Source organism: Ranitomeya variabilis, chromosome 1 (genome assembly GCF_051348905.1).
Source record: "Ranitomeya variabilis isolate aRanVar5 chromosome 1, aRanVar5.hap1, whole genome shotgun sequence".
NCBI lineage: Eukaryota > Metazoa > Chordata > Amphibia > Anura > Dendrobatidae > Ranitomeya > Ranitomeya variabilis.
The window spans coordinates 534,445,193-534,467,176 of NC_135232.1; the positions used below are offsets into that span (position 1 = coordinate 534,445,193).

The following is a 21,984-nucleotide window of genomic DNA, read 5'->3' on the forward strand; positions in this document are numbered from 1 at the left end:
CCCCGGCCGTTAGACGGTTCGGGGGTTCTTGAATATCCAGCGTGGATATTTTAATAGGGTTTTTTCTGACCATATAAGTCATCTTACTATATTCTGCTATTAGCTAGTGGGCCTCTCTTTGCTAAATACCTAGTTCATTCTTATGTTTGTCTTTTCCTCTTACCTCACCGTTATTATTTGTTGGGGGCTTGTATCCAACTTTTTGGGGTCTTATCTCTGGAGGCAAGAAAGGTCTTTCTTTTCCCTTCTAGGGTTAGTTAGTTCTCCGGCTGGCGCGAGACGTCTAGAACCAACGTAGGCACGTTCCCCGGCTACTTCTATTTGTGTTGCTAGGATTAGATATATGGTCAGCCCAGTTACCACTGCCCTATGAGCTGGTTTTTTGTGTTTGCAGACTTGGTTATTATTTCTGAGACCCTCTGCCATTGGGGTCATAACACCCGCCATGCAAACACACCGCCGTACTGTGAGGGGCCCTGTGCCAGTGCCAATGCGAATGAGTGGGCCCCCCCTGCTTGCTCAGGATCACAGCACTTGCAACGTTGAAATTCTTACCTCTCCCTGCTCCACCGCCATGATGTAGTCCATGTTTCCTGGGCCCACTAAAAACTTGAACCAGTCCTACACCCCACAACTTTAGCCAAATGACCCCCAATTTCCAATGCATAACTATTATTATAAAGTAAATTAATATTGACAAGCTTCAGTAACAAGAATGGATGTTTTTGCCATTAAAATGGGCACTGTAGGTGTTTTCCTGGCCTCCACTCACTGCCGACTATGCTTCCCCATTGACTTGCATTGGGTTTCATGTTTCGGTCGATCCCCCGACTTTTCGCGATAATCGGCCGATTTCACTCGACTCGACTTTTGACAAAGTCGGGTTTCGCAAAACCCGATTCGACCCCAAAAAAGTAAAAGTCGCTCAACCCTACATGTGACCCTTGATCTCCACTGAGAGATCTTACCCTGGGCATGCTCAGTGTGTGCAAAGCAGGACTTAGTCCCAGAAAAGCCTGTTCGCCGTAGATCAGTGCAGGGTACAATAGCAGAGCCTGGAGAGGCAGCAAAAACCCTTTGCACTGAATCAGACTCAGTGAGACGCTGGGACCAACGTCTCCACTGAGCAGGCTCCACTGCGGCCAATGGAGAATGGGAGACCGCAGCAGAGACAGATCGAGATTCCCCCTGTGCAGTAGAGGAAACTTGACTCCTAACATTACCCCCCCCTCCTAGGGCCCCCCCCTCCTTAAGCCTCGCTACGCTCAAAAGCTGCAATGAGCAGCGGAGCCCGAATGCGCTCTACAGGCTCCCAGGTTCTATCCTTTGGACCGTGACCCTTCCAATCCACCAGATAAAATTTCTTGCCACGTACCACCTTGCACCCCACGATAGCATTCACCTCAAACTCATCCGTGGATGAACCCAATGTCCCGGCAGATGACTCAGAAAACCGGGACAAATGAACGGGCTTTAAGAGGGAAACGTGAAAGGTATCGTTGATACCAAGACGTGGAGGAATAGCCAAACGGTAGACCACAGGGTTCACCTGTTCCAGAACCTTAAACGAGCCAATGTAGCGAGGTGCAAACTTAGTGGACTCAACTCGCAGCCTGATGTTACGGGCGGAAAGCCACACTAAGTCGCCAGGAGCAAAGGTCGGAGCGGGGCACCGGTGTGTATCAGCCGGGACCCTCATTCTCTCCTTGGAGGCCCGGATGGCATCCTCTGTGCGGTCCCAAAAGTCACGTGCCTCCACCGCCCAGTCTGCCACCCTAGAATCAGTGGATGACATGGGCATGGGCACAGGGACACGTGGATGCTGACCGTAATTAAGGAGAAAAGGAGTCTGACCGGTGGAATCGGCTACGGCATTGTTCAAGGCAAATTCCGCCCAAGGTAGCAAAGATGCCCAGTCATCCTGCCTAGCAGAGACAAAATGTTGCAAGTATGTCACCAGAGTCTGATTGGTTCTCTCTACCAACCCATTAGTCTTGGGATGATATGCAGAGGAGATATTCAGCTCTATGCTGAGTAAACGGCAGAGCTCTCTCCAAAACCGAGACGCAAACTGGGGATCTAAAAAACTAATTAAAGCTGCCAAAAAGGAAACAGAGAAGCACATTGCTAAGGAGAGTAAAACTAATCCCAAACTGTTTTTAACTATATCAATAGTAAAAGAATAAAAACTGAAAATGTAGGCCCCTTAAAAAATAGTGAGGAAAGAATGGTTGTAGATGACGAGGAAAAGGCTAACATATTAAACACCTTCTTCTCCACGGTATTCACGGTGGAAAATGAAATGCTAGGTGAAATCCCAAGAAACAATGAAAACCCTATATTAAGGGTCACCAATCTAACCCAAGAAGAGGTGCGAAACCAGCTAAATAAGATTAAAATAGATAAATCTCCGGGTCCGGATGGCATACACCCACGAGTACTAAGAGAACTAAGTAATGTAATAGATAAACCATTATTTCTTATTTTTAGGGACTCTATAGCGACGGGGTCTGTTCCGCCGGACTGGCGCATAGCAAATGTGGTGCCAATATTCAAAAAGGGCTCTAAAAGTGAACCTGGAAATTATAGGCCAGTAAGTCTAACCTCTACTGTTGGTAAAATATTTGAAGGGTTTCTGAAGGATGTTATTCTGGATTATCTCAATGAGAATAACTGTTTAACTCCATATCAGCATGGGTTTATGAGAAATCGCTCCTGTCAAACCAATCTACCGTATATACTCGAGTATAAGCCGAGATTTTTAGCCCAAATTTTTTGGGCTGAAAGTGCCCCCTCGGCTTATACTCGAGTCACGGTTGGCGGGTGAGGGGGAGAGGGCGCTGAGGCATACTCACCTAGTCCTGGCGCTCCCGTCCCACGGTCTTCGGTGCTGCAGCTCTTCCCCTGTTCAGCGGTCACATGGTACCGCTCATTAGAGAAATGAATAGGCTGCTCCACCTCCCATAGGGGCGGAGCCGCATAATTCATTTCTCTAATCAGCGGTGACGGTGACCGGTGACCGCTGACAGAGGAAGAGGCTGCGGCACTGAAGACCAGCTGTCCGGGGGAAGGAGCCAGGGACGCCGGGAGCAGGTAAGTATTACATATTTACCTTCCCTCGTTCCACACACCGGGCACCGCTCAGTCTTCGCGTCTTGCTCTGACTGTGCAGGTCAGAGGGCGCGATGACGCATATAGTGTGCGCGCCGCCCTCTGCCTGATCAGTCAGTGCAGGGAGACGCCGGGACGGGACGCTGAGGAGCTGCAAGCAAGAAAGGTGAGTATGTGTTGTTTTTTTTTTATTGCAGCAGCAGCAATGGCACAGCTTTATATGGAGTATCTATGGGGCAATGGTGCAGAGCACTATATATAAGGCACAGCTTTATGTGGAGCATCTATGGGGCAACGGTGCAAAGCACTATATATAAGGCACAGCTTTATGTGGAGCATCTATCGGGCAACGGTGCAGAGCACTATATATAAGGCACAGCTTTATGTGGAGCATCTATGCGGCAATGTTAAATATTAATTTATTGAATTATTCCGAATCTCAATTCAGTACAGAGCACATTGCTTCTTGCTGACAGTACAAAGAGATATTTTTGTGTATGTATAAGTCAATGCCTTATAAAGGGTAACACGTGGTCTGTAGACCCATATATAAACACCTCTTAGGAGGGTGGAGGGGGCCTTTTGTCACGTGGGACTGTCATCTCCCATCTTCACCCTCATTCTCTCCATGGATGTCCGAGAAGGAAGGAACAACAGCTGTTGGCAGCCATCATGACCTTCAAACTTCACACAAAGAGACAGCTTCCATTCAGGACTTGGGAAAGAGGGGTAACTAATGCTGATCTCTACACATGGACAATCCGTTCGTAACTATTTTCATCTGTTTTATGTTTTTGCTGCAAAGTGATTTTTCTATGGACAATCAATAAACCACTATACTTTTTATGTGAATATGACGACATTTTTCTTTTAAGAATAACGCACCTGGTTAAGTCCTGATTTAAATAAATATGCAAAATAAGCATATTTAACATTGCCGAGGCCAGCCAGTTTTGATTTTTGTGCTATTTTTTCGTGAATTTCCTTCATTTTTGCACACGGGGGGAAGACAGAAGAGTTTGCAAGATTTTGTGCAAGTATTCAGAAATTTCACTTCAAAACTTCAAGTCACAAAGATCTCAGAAGAACCTATGACTTTGTAAATGTAACAGAGACTAACAGGTGTTAGTTGAATTGACAAGTAGTAGGAGTACTACAAGTGCCAGACGTGCTGAAAATAGACCTGCTGAAAATAGCCGTGGTGAAGTGAAGTCTGGAGCCCAGCAAAAGAACTACAAGCTGAGATTTCAAGGTAAGAAAAATGGATTTGATTAATTCTTATGCTAAATCAAGTCAGATAGAATTTGTAAGTTTGTACAGATCTAGTGTAGAAATATTTTGGTTTTCTTTATATGCGGAATGCAGAATCGCGAATTTGAAGTTAGATTCTAAGCTAGTATCTAGGAAAAAAGAAAAAGAGCAACTGAAAAATATATTACATATGGTTAATGTATTTCACGAGTTTGTTACAGAAAAGTCCAAAAAAGACAGTGTAGAAAGAATTTCTAAGGAAAAGGAAATTAATGATGTCCCCAAGATTGAGTGTAAAGTAAAGAGTGAGGAAGATGAAGAAGTGACGCACGTGTCTGTAATGGCGGCGACTCAAGGTGACCTTGACTTTGTGCCTCATGATGAAAAACAAGATGGAGGACACGTAGGAGACATGACAACTGACAACGATGATGTACGAGGGCCACTAAAAATAGAAGACGGCTCAGAGGCCCAACTCCAAACTAAATCTAGAAAGATCTTGTTAAAATTATGTAAAATCATTCCTGCATATGATGACAAAATCGATCTGTGCAGAAATTCAGAGATTTTTGAAAGTTTTGCCGATAAGTTTGATCTGACTAATCAGGAGAAAAATAAATTATTTAAAATTTGGCTCCCAGTAAGTTTCTCCAGAAAATTCTCATTAAAAATGCAGAATGAAGAATTCCATGAAGAGATGACTGATGTAGAAAGATTAAAAATTTTGATATTTTGTGGATTACAAGAAAATTGTCCAGATCTTGATATTCTTCTAAAATTGAGGATTGGCCGAAAAGAATGTACTTTTACATTCATGTCCATTTTTGAAAGGGTTTACAGGATGATCAGTACAAATTCCAGTAAAAAATCAATGATAAATTGTTTTGTAAACAAATTCAGATTTCTAAATCCTGTATCTCGTGTTATTGCGTCACAGAAAGATTCTTTATATGAATGTGCACAGTCCATTGAATTTTTTAGAAAACATGAGAATCTTGAAAGGAAAACAAATCATACTAAGGTTTTACAATCAGACAGAATTATATCTTATCAGAAGCCAAAATCAAAATCTCCAAAACTGACTCAAAATCAAATCTATGAAGTACGAAGAAAATTACATATTTGCTACAAACCCTATGAGTGTTCCACTGAAGCTGCACTGAAAGGGATAAAAGCTGAAGGGTCAGATCTGTCTGTAAAGATGGCGGAAATTGACAGACAGAAACAGGTGGTGAGTATCCCATCGGGTGCTCGACTGAACACTCCATTATTGCAGCTCTTCAACTTCAAAGAGTCCATAGGGTTATTACATGGTGTTTACCAACAGATTATTGACAGAGAGGTAAATTTTGGGTTAGGAATTGGATAAAACTGAAATTATATATATAACTGAGTTATACAATGTATTATTTATTAATATGTAATTATTTTATACAATATATTTCTGCAGTTATATATATATATATATATATTAATATAGTATACAGTAAGTACTGTAGCATATTTATAAAAGTAGAGATTATAGTAACTGTATTTATATATATATATATATATATATATATATATATATATATAGTGAAATAATTAAAATGTATTCCAGTAATAATACTTAGAATTACATTAATTATATATATTAAAAATATACATATGTATAACATATTTAAATTATTTTGTTTCTGAATAAATATGAAATTAACCTTATCTTTTATTTTTCCTTAGAGCTTTCATTTCAAAAACAGGAATTGAACAAAAAAACCTCTTTCATGAATTTGTTTTATTCACAGGAAGCTATAATAACTGCATGATTGTATATATATTTAACACTTAATAAAAAGAATAATACATAACTAATAAACTAAAAACTTGTTTTTTTCCCTTTGCATGGTAATATATAGTTTTTTTCCTTCACTGCATGGTGTGACAGGTTACACTCTTGTTTCAACTTAGAGCTATAAGAAGAAACTTCAGAAGTTCTAGGTCCTGTACCAGAAATAGCTGTGGAACAGATGCTCAAATTTCTTATAGATGAGACTTATCCATAGGATAGAACATAGCGTTACTGTAAATAATAATTGGGGAATTTTCAAATAAATATTAGAATACTAAATTTAATAGATTACAATGCGCATTGATTGATAATTAGGACACAATATTTTGGGTTAATATACATGTTTTTTGTATGTAATATATATATTGTGAACTTCTATGTGAATCACAGTTTGAGTGACAGATAAGCAGCTGCTAAGAATGAAGAGTAACGTAAGGAGCGTGGAATGTGGAACGTGCAGTATGTAAGAGGCCTCATGACTTATGGTATGTTGAGAGAAAAAAAAAAAAAAACTTGTGTGTATGAGAAAATAGAAAATAAGATTTAGTTAAATTGCTATAGTAAAATATATATTTAAATATTATTTACTCAACATATATTTACATATATTTCTTTAATTATTATTTCTTGATTTAGTAAATAGTGAATAAGTGCAATTACACATCAATATGGTTAAATTATAATTTTTTTATATCTAGTGTTTTTTTAGTTACATAGATGGGTACACATTTTCAAACAAATATATGGCATAAGCTGATATGACAGTTCTAAAATTAATTATTTTTTTAATTTTGGTTTTTACAAATTTATTTTTTTCATAAAATAATATTTTTTGACATTAAAGGGGGAAATGTGTTTTTGATCCAGATTACATCATCACATTTCATCAATACCTCTTTTTCACACATTTTAATAAAAAATAAATATTAATAAGGTATTATTGGGTACAATACAATAAGTATTATAAAGTCATTTTTTTCTCTAATGAAGGTTATTATATGCAAAGTTGCATAATTTCAATATTTTGGTAATCCAAGGTTATGACAACATCTAGATTATGGAAATATTAAAGGGAATGTGTTATTGAGACATAACCTTTGCATTCATCATCAACATATAAAGGCCTAATTTTATTTTTATTTTTATTTTCATTTTTTATTTTCCACTTTTCATTTTTCACTTTTTCTTCAATTTTTATTCTCAATTTTCATTTTTTATCTCAAAAAGAAAAATCAATATTTAATAAAGTAATGACTAATACAAGTATATTGCTTTATCAAATATAATGGTCATATGGTTTCATTATATAACAAATGTTTCAATTCTGAGTTAAATACAACAATTCTTTCACTCATTCATTTATTCATATACAGGTCCTTCTCAAAAAATTAGCATATAGTGTTAAATTTCATTATTTACCATAATGTAATGATTACAATTAAACTTTCATATATTATAGATTCATTATCCACCAACTGAAATTTGTCAGGTCTTTTATTGTTTTAATACTGATGATTTTGGCATACAACTCCTGATAACCCAAAAAACCTGTCTCAATAAATTAGCATATTTCACCCGTCCAATCAAATAAAAGTGTTTTTTAATAACAAACAAAAAAACCATCAAATAATAATTCTATACGACACCAGAAACATTCACTGACCCATGTAGGTATAGCAACTCATATGACTATATTATTTATCAGAAGGACAATGAGTAAATAACATACCAAAATTTCAAATTTTGAATTAAGTAGCTCTTTTTATTTCATGCCATAAAATTAAACATAAATACAAAAGGTCATATATATAAATTCATGTGAATCACACTAAAGTGCTAATTTATGACACAGGGTAGAATAGGTCGGACTACAAATGCTAAAGCAAGCATTGGGGAATCATCATATTTCATTTATATTGTGTGCTAAAAAAGTTACCATGATTCATGTATTAATGCCTAAGCTGATTCCTTCCCCCTTATATTGCCGCATTCACACCATCCGCTGTGGATAATTAGTGAAGTAAAGTGCCAATTGCCATTATCAAAAACCTAATATCCACATTATGTACGGCAGACAGCTTAATCCCTCATTTGTATACACAAAAGATAATTGCATTTACCCATAATGAGATGAGGCGTCCTGTCCCAGCCTGTGTCACAGTCCCCAACGCTGCGTTTCGCGTGCAGAGTGTGCCGCTTCCTCATATAAATGAAATATGATGATTCCCCATTGCTTGCTTTAGCATTTGTAGTCCGACCTATTCTACCCTGTGTCATAAATTAGCACTTTAGTGTGATTCACATGAATTTATATATATGACCTTTTGTATTTATGTTTAATTTTATGGCATGAAATAAAAAGAGCTACTTAATTCAAAATTTGAAATTTTGGTATGTTATTTACTCATTGTTCTCCTGATAAATAACATCAAATAATAATGTTCAGTTATGCACTCAATACTTGGTCGGGAATCCTTTGGCAGAAATGACTGCTTCAATGTGGCGTGGCATGGAGGCAATCAGCCTGTGACACTGCTGAGATGTTATGGAGGCCCAGGATGCTTCAATAGCGGCCTTAAGCTCATCCAGAGTGTTGGGTCTTGCGTCTCTCAACTTTCTCTTCACAATATCCCACAGATTCTCTATGGGGTTCAGGTCAGGAGAGTTGGCAGGCCAATTAAGCACAGTAATACCATGGTCAGTAAACCATTTACCAGTGGTTTTGGCACTGTGAGCAGGTGCCAGGTCATGCTGAAAAATGAAATCTTCATCTCCATAAAGCATTTCAGCCGATAGAAGCATGAAGTGCTCCAAAATCTCCTGATAGCTAGCTGCATTGACCCTGCCCTTGATGAAACACAGTGGACCAACACCAGCAGCTGACATGGCACCCCACACCATCACTGACTGTGGGTACTTGACACTGGACTTCAGGCATTTTGGCATTTCCTTCTCCCCAGTCTTCCTCCAGACTCTGGCACCTTGATTTCCGAATGACATGCAAAATTTGCTTTCATCAGAAAAAAGTACTTGGGACCACTTAGGTAAAGTGGCTTTACCTGGGGAATGCGGCACCTGTAGCCCATTTCCTGCACACGCCTGTGCACGGTGGCTCTGGATGTTTCCACACCAGACTCAGTCCACTGCTTCCTCAGGTTCCCCAAGGTCTGGAATCGGTCCTTCTCCACAATCTTCCTCAGGGTCCGGTCACCTCTTCTCGTTGTACAGCGTTTTCTGCCACATTTTTGCCTTCCAACAGACTTACCATTGAGGTGCCTTGATACAGCACTCTGGGAACAGCCTATTTGTTGAGAAATTTCTTTCTGGGTCTTACCCTCTTGCTTGAGGGTGTCAATGATGGCCTTCTTGACATCTGTCAGGTCGCTAGTCTTACCCATGATGGGGGTTTTGAGTAATGAACCAGGCAGGGAGTTTTTAAAAGCCTCAGGTATCTTTTGCATGTGTTTAGAGTTAATTAGTTGATTCAGAAGATTAGGGTAATAGGTCGTTTAGAGAACCTTTTCTTGATATGCTAATTTATTGAGACAGGTTTTTTGGGTTATCAGGAGTTGTATGCCAAAATCATCAGTATTAAAACAATAAAAGACCTGACAAATTTCAGTTGGTGGATAATGAATCTATAATATATGAAAGTTTAATTGTAATCATAACATTATGGTAAATAATGAAATTTAACACTATATGCTAATTTTTTGAGAAGGACCTGTATAAATTCTTATTTTGGTTCATGGCTACACATTCTTACATATTATTGTTCTATTAATAAAGTTTTAGTAATATCAACACTTGTTACATAAAAGACACACTGACATCTATGGGTTCAAAAAGAAATTACACCCATGACATAAAAATGTCCTATCACATGAAGAATATGGTTAATAATATTTTATCATTATTATTATTATTTTATTTTTCCAAATCTGAGTTCCATATTAATATTCTGATAATAATTATATGGATATTATTGATTGCTATGGTATGATATTATAGGTTAGGAAAATTACCAGATTTGGTATAGAATAGGGAATGAAGACTTCAATCAAGATACTAAAGTTACGTTAATAAAGACTTTGTATATTTTTAAATTCAATTAAAAGTTGCAGGAAGAAAAATCCGTTATCCAGAAGTTTCACAAGGTAACAATGCTATGATTTCTGAGTAATAATAGACTGTGTCAAATACAATTCATGTCACCACTCACAACTACAGCATCCATCACTGACAAGTATGAGTATAATATCCTATCTGCCAACCACGGAGAGGACGATGATCCTATGATGCTAAGATGAACTGTGTTATTATGTTCCAGTGGTTTCCTATCACCTATAAGACTTCCATGAAATCTGGTGAACAATCAGGTGATTGTCAGGATGCTACAACCCTGACATGTGTCCGGTGCACTAAAGACTGGTTATGGTGCTATACTGTATTTAGCAGGGAAGAGTCAATTTAACCCTTGCTGTGCTGACCAAAAACACCTGTTCCAAGAGCACTACGGATGATATGGAGATTCCAGATGATTTCCAAGGCGAGACAATGTAAGTCCAGGTTTTTAAAGGTGACATTGCACAGATATTAAAGCTACATCACATCTATGAACTTTGTTTTCTTATAAACATTTGAATTTATAGACTTTGATTGACACATGACACACAGTCTCTACAATATCTACATGCCATCATCTATTTCATAAGAATTATAATAAAGATTGTTTAAAAAGAACCAAGGAGAAGACATCAAAATGAAGACCAGATGACATCAGATGACATCAGACCTGAGATGCTTCAAGTAGATATAGGGAAGTATAATCACATATATTTTATGAATATTAGTCACGGCTTACCATAACATGAATTTACATATCATTATATTATTGAATACGTAGAACAATATTATTATTATTATTATTATTATTGATATTATAAACACTAAATTATTTTGCTAAAGAAGAAGAAAAGAAGAAAGAAGATTTTATTAATATATTTAATTTGAGGGTTCCAATCAATGAATGTCTGTCACCCTCAAAAGGGGGAATTGTTAAATATTAATTTATTGAATTATTCTGAATCTCAATTCAGTACAGAGCACATTGCTTCTTGCTGACAGTACAAAGAGCTATTTTTGTGTATGTAAAAGTCAATGCCTTATAAAGGGTAACACGTGGTCTGTAGACCCATATATAAACACCTCTTAGGAGGGTGGAGGGGGCCTTTTGTCACGTGGGACTGTCATCTCCCATCTTCACCCTCATTCTCTCCATGGATGTCCGAGAAGGAAGGAACAACAGCTGTTGGCAGCCATCATGACCTTCAAACTTCACACAAAGAGACGGCTTCCATTCAGGACTTGGGAAAGAGGGGTAACTAATGCTGATCTCTACACATGGACAATCCGTTCGTAACTATTTTCATCTGTTTTATGTTTTTGCTGCAAAGTGATTTTTCTATGGACAATCAATAAACCACTATACTTTTTATGTGAATATGACGACATTTTTCTTTTAAGAATAACGCACCTGGTTAAATCCTGATTTAAATAAATATGCAAAATAAGCATATTTAACAGGCAACGGTGCAGAGCACTATATATAAGGCACAGCTTTATGTGGAGCATCTATGGGGCAACGGTGCAGAGCACTATATATAAGGCACAGCTTTTTGTGGAGCATCTATGGGGCAACGGTGCAGAGCACTATATATAAGGCACAGCTTTATGTGGAGCATCTATGGGGCCATAATCAAAGGTCAAAGGTACAGAGCATTATATATGGCACAGCTATCTATGGGGCCATAATCAAAGGTGCAGAGCATTGTATATGGCACAGCTATCTATGGGGCCATAATCAAAGGTGCAGAGCATTATATATGGCACAGCTTTATGTGGAGCATCTATGGGGCCATAATGAACGGTGCAGAGCATTATATGTGGCATAGCTTTATGTGGAGCATCTATGGGGCCACAATGAATGGTATGGAGCATCTATTTTTAATTTTGAAATTCACCGGTAGCTTCTGTATTTTCCACCCTAGGCTTATACTCGAGTCAATAAGTTTTCCCAGTTTTTTGTGGCAAAATTAGGGTGGTCGGCTTACACTCGGGTCGGCTTATACTCGAGTATATACGGTAATCAGTTTTTATGAAGAGGTAAGCTATAGGCTGGACCACGGTGAGTCATTGGACGTGGTATATCTCGATTTTTCCAAAGCGTTTGATACCGTGCCGCACAAGAGGTTGGTACACAAAATGAGAATGCTTGGTCTGGGGGAAAATGTGCGTAAATGGGTTAGTAACTGGCTTAGTGATAGAAAGCAGAGGGTGGTTATAAATGGTATAGTCTCTAACTGGGTCGCTGTGACCAGTGGGGTACCGCAGGGGTCGGTATTGGGACCTGTTCTCTTCAACATATTCATTAATGATCTGGTAGAAGATTTACACAGTAAAATATTGATATTTGCAGATGATACAAAACTATGTAAAGCAGTTAATACAAGAGAAGATAGTATTCTGCTACAGAAAGGTCTGATTAGGTGGAAACTTGGGCTGAAAGGTGGCAGATGAGGCTTAACAATGATAAATGTAAGATTATACACATGGGAAGAAGGAATCAATATCACCATTACACACTGAATGGGAAACCACTGGGTAAATCTGACAGGGAGAAGGACTTGGGGATCCTAGTTAATGATAAACTTACCTGGAGCAGCCAGTGCCAGGCAGCAGCTGCCAAGGCAAACAGGATCATGGGGTGCATTAAAAGAGGTCTGGATACACATGATGAGAGCATTATACTGCCTCTGTACAAATCCCTAGTTAGACCGCACATGAAGTACTGTGTCCAGTTTTGGGCACCGGTGCTCAGGAAGGATATAATGGAACTAGAGAGAGTACAAAGGAGGGCAACAAAATTAATAAAGGGGATGGGAGAACTACAATACCCAGATAGATTAGCGAAATTAGGATTATTTAGTCTAGAAAAAAGACGACTGAGGGGCGATCTAATAGGGGAGAATACAAATATCTCGCTGAGGATCTGTTTATACCAAGGAAGGTGATGGGCACAAGGGGGCATTCTTTGCGTCTGGAGGAGAGAAGGTTTTTCCACCAACATAGAAGAGGATTCTTTACTGTTAGGGCAGTGAGAATCTGGAATTGCTTGCCTGAGGAGGTGGTGATGGCGAACTCAGTCGAGGGGTTCAAGAGAGGCCTGGATGTCTTCCTGGAGCAGAACAATATTGTATCATTAAATTATTAGGTTCTGTAGAAGGACATAGATCTGGGGATTTATTATGATGGAATATAGGCTGAACTGGATGGCCTTACTAACTATGTTACTATGACCCCGGTCGCTGACAACTTTATCAGGCATTCCATGTAAGCGGAAAATATGTTTAATGAACAACGCCGCCAAGGCCCGTGCAGAAGGTAACCGTGGTAGTTGCACCAAATGCACCATTTTCGAGAAATGATCGGTGATGACCCAAATGATGGTACAGCCGCGAGACGTCCATCCCAACCATCTCCCAGGGTCTGTCTGCCACCGGCATGGGGTAAAGTAACACAGCAGGCCGTTGCCGTGAAGACCAATTCTGGGCGCAGGAGACACACGCCCGAATATAGTCCCCGACGTCACGGGCCAAATGCGGCCACCAGTATGTCCTCGCCAAAAGCTCAGATGTCCTCTTGGTTCCAAAATGTCCTCATGGTTCCAAAATGTCCACCCACTCTGGACGAGTGAGCCCAAGAGAGAATCTACGGTCGCAAATTCGCTGGCACGAAAGTCTTGCCCAGGGGCACGGACTCAAGTGAAACCGGAGCCACAGTTCTCAGGCTCTCAGAGGGGACAATAAGCCGAGGGCTCCTCATCCTCCTCCTCAAATGACACTACAGAGCGGGAGAGATCATCGGCACAAATGTTCTTCTCCCCAGAGAGAAAATGGAGAGTAAAATGGAACCGGGAGAAGAACAGAGACCATCTGGCCTGACGAGAATTCAGCCTCTGGGCCATCTGTATGTACACCAAGTTTTTGTGGTCGGTGAATACTTGGAAGGGAAAGCGAGCTCCCTCCAAGAGGTGTCTCCACTCAGAAAAAGCTAACTTCATTGCTAGCAACTCCCTGTCCCCGATGGAATAATTCCTCTCCGCTGGTGTGAAGGTCTTGGAGAAGAAGAAGCAAGGATGCTTCTGACCTTGAGCATCCTTTTGGAAAAGGACTGCTCCAGCACCAACGGATGAGGCATCCACCTCCATTACAAATGGCTTATCTACATCGGGGCGATGTACAATAGGAGCACTAGCGAAGTGTGACTTAATCGAAAGGAATGCCTTGGAGACATCCTCCGACCACAACTTGGGATTTGCTCCCTTCTTGGTGAGGGCAACCAAGGGAGCTACCAAAGTTGAAAAGTGTGGAATGAACTGGCGATAGTAATTGATGAACCCCATAAAGCGCTGCACCACTTTAAGTGAATGGGGTTCCTGCCAGTCCATCACAGCCTGTAGTTTGGCAGGATCCATAGCCACACCCTGGGCAGAGATGATATAACCAAGGAATGGCAAGGACTCCTGCTCAAACACACACTTCTCCAACTTGGCGTAGAGGGAGTATGCCCATAAGAGGTCGAAGACTTTGCTAACATCTCTCTGGTGGGAGTCAATATCTAGAGAGTAGATGAGAATATCATCCAGATAGACTACGACCGAGGTGGTGAGCATCTCCCGGAAGATGTCGTTCACAAAGTCCTGGAAAACGGCTGGGGCATTACAGAGCCCGAAGGGCATCACCAGATATTCATAGTGCCCATCCCTGGTGTTAAAAGCCATCTTCCACTCGTCCCCCTCGCGGATGCGAATCAGGTTATAAGCACCCCGCAAATCTAATTTAGTAAATACCCTTGCTCCCCGTAGCCTATCAAAGAGCTCAGATATCAGGGGTAGTGGGTACTTGTTTTTAACGGTGATGGCGTTAAGACCCAATGCATGGACGTAATTCTCCACTCTTCTTCTGCACGAAGAAAAACCCTGCCCCTGCAGGTGACACTGACTTCCTAATAAAACCTCTTGCCAGATTCTCTTGGATAAACTGAGACATTGCCTCCATCTCTGGGAGAGATAATGGATAGACTCGACCCCGGGGAGGCTCAGCACCAGGCAAGAGATCGATAGGACAGTCATAGGGGCGGTGAGGCAGAAGGGTCTCCGCAGCCCTTTTGGAGAACATGTCGGCATAAGGCCAATAGTGCTTGGGGAGAGAGGAAAGATCTGCGGGTACCTCAGTTGTAGCAACCTGAACGCACTCCCTCTGACATCTACCCTCACAGGATTTACTCCATCCCAAAATTTTCCCTGAGGACCACTCTATATGAGGAGAATGAAAACGAAGCCAGGGTATCCCCAACAGGATCTCATCAACTCCCTCAGGAAGGACCAAAAGAGAAATAATCTCCTGATGTGATGGAGATACAGAAAGAGTGAAAGGGATGGTTTGGTGTGTAATCTGTGAAGGTAGTGTCGACCCATTTACCACTCGAATGGTTATTGGCTTGGCGAGCATCACCAGGGGTATTGCATGTCGCTGAGCGAAAGCAGATGACATTAAATTATCCTCCACCCCAGAGTCTACGCAAAGCTCTACCATAAGAGTGGATGGGCCTATGGTAATTGTCCCCTTGAAGGACAATTTTGAGGTAAATGTCGCTGTGTCTAATGTACCTCCTCCAACTGCCACTAGACGCTGACGTTTCCTCGAACTCTGCGGACACTTGGAGGCAAGATGTCCGGACTGCCGGCAAACATGACAGACCTTAAAAATAGGCTTTGTGGCTTTGAGTCCCTCCTTCATAAATGAAACAGGATGTGTCTGATGATGTGTCACACACCACATGGCCAACTTAGGTTGTAAAATGTTAAAATGACATTTCCCAGTGAATGCATTAGTCTTGGTTGAAAGCAATGCTAAAGTTTAAAAACGCATCAAAAACGCTAGGTGTGAACACAGCCCAAGGTGCGGAGGAGCATTTTTATTTTTGGTTATTTATTTTGCCTTATGTACAAGTCATTACTCTGGAAAGGATGTACCTTAACATATTTCCCAGGGAAATCCATTTTGATTTTGTTTTTGTATGTTTTCTGGTGAGTTTGTAAAAGTGGCGTAAGACGTGAACAAAATTATTCACAGCAGTGACCTGGGAGTCAGAAATGCTTACAGGGGTATTCCCCATAATGTTCCCATGTCATTTGAGCAATGTTCCCAATGATTACTGCTGTTTTTAGACCGTCTAAACACCTTTGGGGGCCTCGGTAAAAATGCTCAGGTTTCCCATAGACTTACATTGGGCTCATTGCTCTGGTCGAGAAGCACCCAAGCATTCCAATTTGCTCGAACCGAGCAATGAGCACCCGAGCATTTTTGTGCTCTCTCATAATATACATATTTCATGAATTGGATTCAGAGGTGTAAAGTGGCTTGCGTACATATTCACCCCCATGGCAGTATTTTGTGCTTTGCTTCATCACAACCCCAAGGTTATTTTTTAGAGATTGCATCAGTTCATGTAAAGAACATGCCTAAAATTCTGAACATTTGGTTTTCATTTAACTCTCAACTTCAATGTGCACAACTATTCACCCCCCTAAAGTCAGTACTTTGTAGAGCCTCCTTTTGCTGCAATTACAGCTGCAAGTTGCTTTGGATAAGTCTCTATGAGCTTTCCACATCTTGTCACTGGCATTTTTGTCCATTCTTCAAGGCAAAACTGCTCCAGTTCCTTTAACTTAGATGGTTTCATTTGTTGAAAAGCAGTCTTCAAGTATGACCATAGATTCTCAATTAGAGTAAAGTCTGGGCTTTGACTAGAGAGCTCCAAAAATACATTTGCTCATTTCCCCTTAAACCACTGGAGTGTTGCTTTAGCAGTATGCGTGGATCATTGTCTTGTTGGTAGATGAACCTCCATCCCAGTCTCAAATCCCTAACAGCCTGAAACAAGTTTTGCTCAAGAAAATCCCTGCATTTGGCACCATCCACTTTTTCTTGGCTGAGACCATTTTCCCTGTCTCTGCTGCCAAAAAACATCCCCACAGCATGATTTTGCCAGCACAATTCTTCACTGGTAGGATGGTGTTCTTAGGGAGATGACATATGTTAGCTGGCACCAGACATAGCGTTTGCCTCAGTGGTCAAAAAGTTACATTTCGGTCTCATCTGATCACAGCACCTTCCTTCATACATTTTGGTGAGTGTCCCACATGTCTTTTTGGCAAACTAAAAGTGAGCCTTAACATTTTTGTGCAAGTAAAGGCTTTTTTTCTGCCCACTCTTGCATAAAAGCCACCCCTATGAAGTGTATGGCTTAGTGTGGTTGTATGGACAGGTACTCCAGTCTCTGCTTGAGAACTCTGCTGCTCCTTAAGAGATACTTTTGGTTTCTTTGCTGCCTCTCTGCTCAATGCTCTCCTTTCCCTGGCTGAGAGTTTTGGTGGGTGGCCATCTCTTGGCAGGTTTGTTGTGGTAGCATGTTCTTTACATTTGATGATAGGGCAGCACGGTAGCTCAGTGATTAGCACTGCAGCCTTGCAGCACTGAAGTCCTGGGTTCAAATTCCACCAAGGACAACATCTGCAAGCAGTTTGTATGTTCTCCCCGTGTTTGCGTGGGTTTCCTCTGTGTACTCCGATTTCCTCTCACATTCCAAAGACATACTGATAGGGAAGTTAGATTGTGAGCCCCATCGGGGACAGCGATGATAATGTGTGCAAAACTGTAAAGCGCTGCGGAATATGTTAGCGCTATATAAAAATAAAGATTATTATTATTATTTTGATAATTGATTTGATGGTGCTCCATGGGTCATCAGACATTTGGGATTTTTCTTAACCCAACCCTGACTTGTACTTCTCAAAAACTTTGTCCTCAAATTGTTTGGAGATCTACTTGGTCTTCATGGTGTTGTTTGGTTAATGGTGCCTCTTGCTTAATGGTGTTTTAGTTTCTGTGACTTTTCAGAAAAGTGGTGTGTGTACTGACAGACCATGTGACACTTAGATAGCACACATGTGGACTTCCTTTCCCTAAGCATGTGACTTATAAATGTGATTGCTTGCACAAGATATGTTTTGGGGCTTCATCACAAAAGGGGTCAATACATATGCAGATGTCGATTCTTAGTTATTTGACCCCATAAATTTAATTTATGCCTATATTTTTCTCACTTCCCTTCATCAGCTCAGACTATTTAGTGCTGATGAATCACACACAAATCGGATTACAAAACATTTACATACAGGTTGTTATATAACAAAATAGGAAAAAAGCTAAGGGGAATGAATATGCAAGCCACTGTATATACTAAATGCTCATTGTGAGTTCTCTAATAAGTGGCCTAGTAATGGAAGCAGTCTCTTCCTCTTCTATCACTTGTCAGTCAATTGAGTAATAGCCCTGATGACTTGAGGCAGAGGAGTTGCGTTCCTCTGACAACTGGTAGCAGGGGGTGGATCTGCGTGATCTCTCTGGTGTCATCTGTGACAAAGTGGTAACACTAATATGATCTGCGTGATCCCCATATGTTATCCTTGACACCCCATTTTAATGGACTGTCGGTAAATTTACAGATGGTTGGCAAACCAGGCTTATATGACTTTTGATTAAAAAAAAAGTTAACTAATTGCTTCATGTTTTTATGTGTATAACCAATATTGGAATTCATATATACATGAATAACTGTTTGCTGACGCATTATATATGTGTGTGTGTGTGTATTGCCCACATCAGATGTGCAGCTGTTTATTAACTTATGTAAATTATAAAACAAGGCCAACAAACATATTTATTAAATGAAGGAAGGAGCTTATTTCTTTAATAAGATTTACAGTATATCAAACTTTGTTACATTCACTTCTCCTATTGATATTTACAATGTTTGTTGATAGGGCATTGACCACAAACATATTGTCACTATCTAACACACTCTAACCTGCCCACTGTAACCCACTTAAATTCCTAACCCTAAATACTGTGTCTACTTCTTCTTTTTCTTACCCAAATCTTTAAAACCATTCAATCTAACAACTCGTCTGCTAAAAGTATTCTGATGACACACACACACATACTCAACTTGACTTCCTATTTTCTCAACCCAAAAATTACCCAATCCTCCTCCCCACGATGGGTCGGTCCTACAGTTAACTCAATCTTCCCTACTAATAGGAACTGCAGCCACTGAAGTATAACTGTTAAATACAATAAAGTAAAATACATGTAAAAATACATTGCCATACATTTAAAAGACAGGAGTCCTTTTTTCTTACCAAACTGCAACTGCCACAATTTTCATCACTGCTTCATTCAGACATTGGCATACATTGATTAAAGGAGATCCTCTCTCTCCCATTTTGCCTAACAGAAGACCTAAAAAATGGCAAATATGCAATTTAAGAATTTAAACTGAAATAAATTCAAGGAAAGAAAAAAGGAGGACACTTTCTTTGGTATACGATATTTATCCTGAGGGCCTCTAGTAACACCATGAGGTGCAAGGTGTATGTGGCACAATGATGAGACTTTCACAAACATGAGCTATCTTGTGGTAGGAACTGTTTAACCCCTTATCCCCCAAGGGTGGTTTGCACGTTAATGACCGGGCAAATTTTTACAATTCTGACCACTGTCCCTTTATGAGGTTATAACTCTGGAACTCTTCAAGGGATCCTGATGATTCTGACATTGCTTTCTCATGACATATTGTACTTCATGACAATGGTAAAACTTATTTGATATTACCTGCATTTATTTGTAAACAAAAAGGAAATTTGGGGTAAATTTTGAAAATTTCGCAATTTTCCAACTTTGTATTTTTATGCCCTTAAATCACAGAGATACAGTACAGACCAAAAGTGTGGACACACCTTCTCATTTAAAGATTTTTCTGTATTTTCATGACTGAAAATTGTACATTAACACTGAAGGCATCAAAACTATGAATTGGCACATGTGGAATTATATACTTAACAAAAAAGTGTGAAACAACTGAAAATATGTCTTATAGTCTAGGTCTTTCAACATACCACCTTTTACTTTGATGAATGCTTTGCACACTATTGGCATTCTCTTGATGAGCTTCAAGAGGTAGTCACCGGGAATGATTTTCACTTCACAGGCGTGCCCTGTCAGGAAATGGTCTTCCAACAATCTTGAAGGAGTTCCCAGAGATGCTTAGCACTTGTTGGCCCTTTTGCCTTCACTCTGCGGTCCAGCTCACCTCAAACCATCTCGCTTGGGTTCATGTCTGGTGAGTGTGGAGGCCAGGTCATCTGGCGTAGCACCCCATCACTCTCCTTCTTGGTCAAATAGCCCTTACGCAGCCTGGAGGGGTGTTTGGGGTCATTGTCCTGTTGAAAAATAAATGATGGTCCAACTAAACGCAAACCGGATGGAATAGCATTCCGCTGCAAGGTGCTGTGGTAGCCATGCTGGTTCAGTATGCCTTCAATTTTGAATAAATCCCCAGCAGTGTCACCAGCAGCAAAGCACCCCCACACCATCACTCTTCCTCCTCCATGCTTCGCGGTGGAAACCAGGCATGTAGAGTACATCCATTCACCTTTTCTGCGTTGCACAAAGACACGGTGGTTGGAACCAAAGATCTCAAATTTGGACTCATCAGACCAAAGCACAGATTTCCACTGGTCTAATGTCCATTCCTTGTGTTCTTTAGCCCAAAAAAGTCTCTTCTGCTTGTTGCCTGTCCTTAGCAGTGGTTTCCTAGCAGCTATTTTACGATGAAGGCCTGCTGCACAAAGTCTCCTCTTAACAGTTGTTGTAGAGATGTGTCTGCTGCTAGAACTCTGTGTGGCATTGACCTGGTCTCTAATCTGAGCCATTGTTAACCTGCGATTTTTGAGGCTGGTGACTCGAATAAACTTATCCTTAGAAGCAGAGGTGACTCTTGGTCTTCCTTTCCTGGGGCGGTCCTCATGTGAGCCAGTTTCTTTGTAGCACTTGATGGTTTTTGCAACTACACTTGGGGACACTTTCAAAGTTTTCCCAATATTTCCGAATGACTGACCATCATTTCTTAATGATGGCCACTCGTTTTTCTTTACTTAGCTGCTTTTTTCTTGCCATAATACAAATTCTAACAGTCTATTCAGTAGGACTATCAGCTGTGTATCCACCAGACTTCTGCTCAACACAACTGATGGTCCCAACCCCATTTATAAAGCAAGAAATCCCACTTATTAAACCTGACAGGGCACACCTGTGAAGTAAAAACAATTTCCGGTGACTAGCTTTTGAAGCTCATCAAAAGAATGCCAAAAGTGTTTAAAGCACTCATCAAAGCAAAAGGTGGCTACTTTGAGGAACCTAGAATATAAGACATATTTTCAGTTGTTTCACACTTTTTTGTTAAGTATATAATTCCACATGTGTTAATTCATAGTATTGATGCCTTCAGTGTGAATTTACAATTTTCATAGTCATGAAAATATAGAAAAATCTTTAAATGAGAAGGTGTGTCCAAACTTTTGGTCTGTACTGTATGTCACATAAAATACTTAATAAGTAACATTTCCCATATGTCTACTTTACAGCAGCACAATTTTGGAACCATTTTTTTTTTGTTATGGAATTATAAGGGTTAAAAGTTGACCAGCAATTTCTCATTTTTACAACACCTTTTTTTCAGGGACCACATCACATTTGAAGTCACTTTGAGGGGTCTATATGATAGAAAATACCCAAGTGTGACACCATTCTAAAAACTGCACTCCTCAA

At 40.1% G+C, this 21,984-nt stretch overlaps 1 protein-coding gene across 1 annotated transcript in view; it reads right to left on the reverse strand.

Moving 5' to 3' along the window:
- LOC143766682 (excitatory amino acid transporter 5-like) overlaps positions 1 to 21,984 on the reverse strand; it is a 2,075,093-nt gene that overhangs the window by 903,766 nt on the left and 1,149,343 nt on the right. The window contains exon 4 of the mRNA XM_077254538.1: positions 19,518 to 19,617. Within this exon, the coding sequence (XP_077110653.1) occupies positions 19,518 to 19,617 (100 nt within the window). The remainder of the gene's footprint in view (positions 1 to 19,517; positions 19,618 to 21,984) is intronic.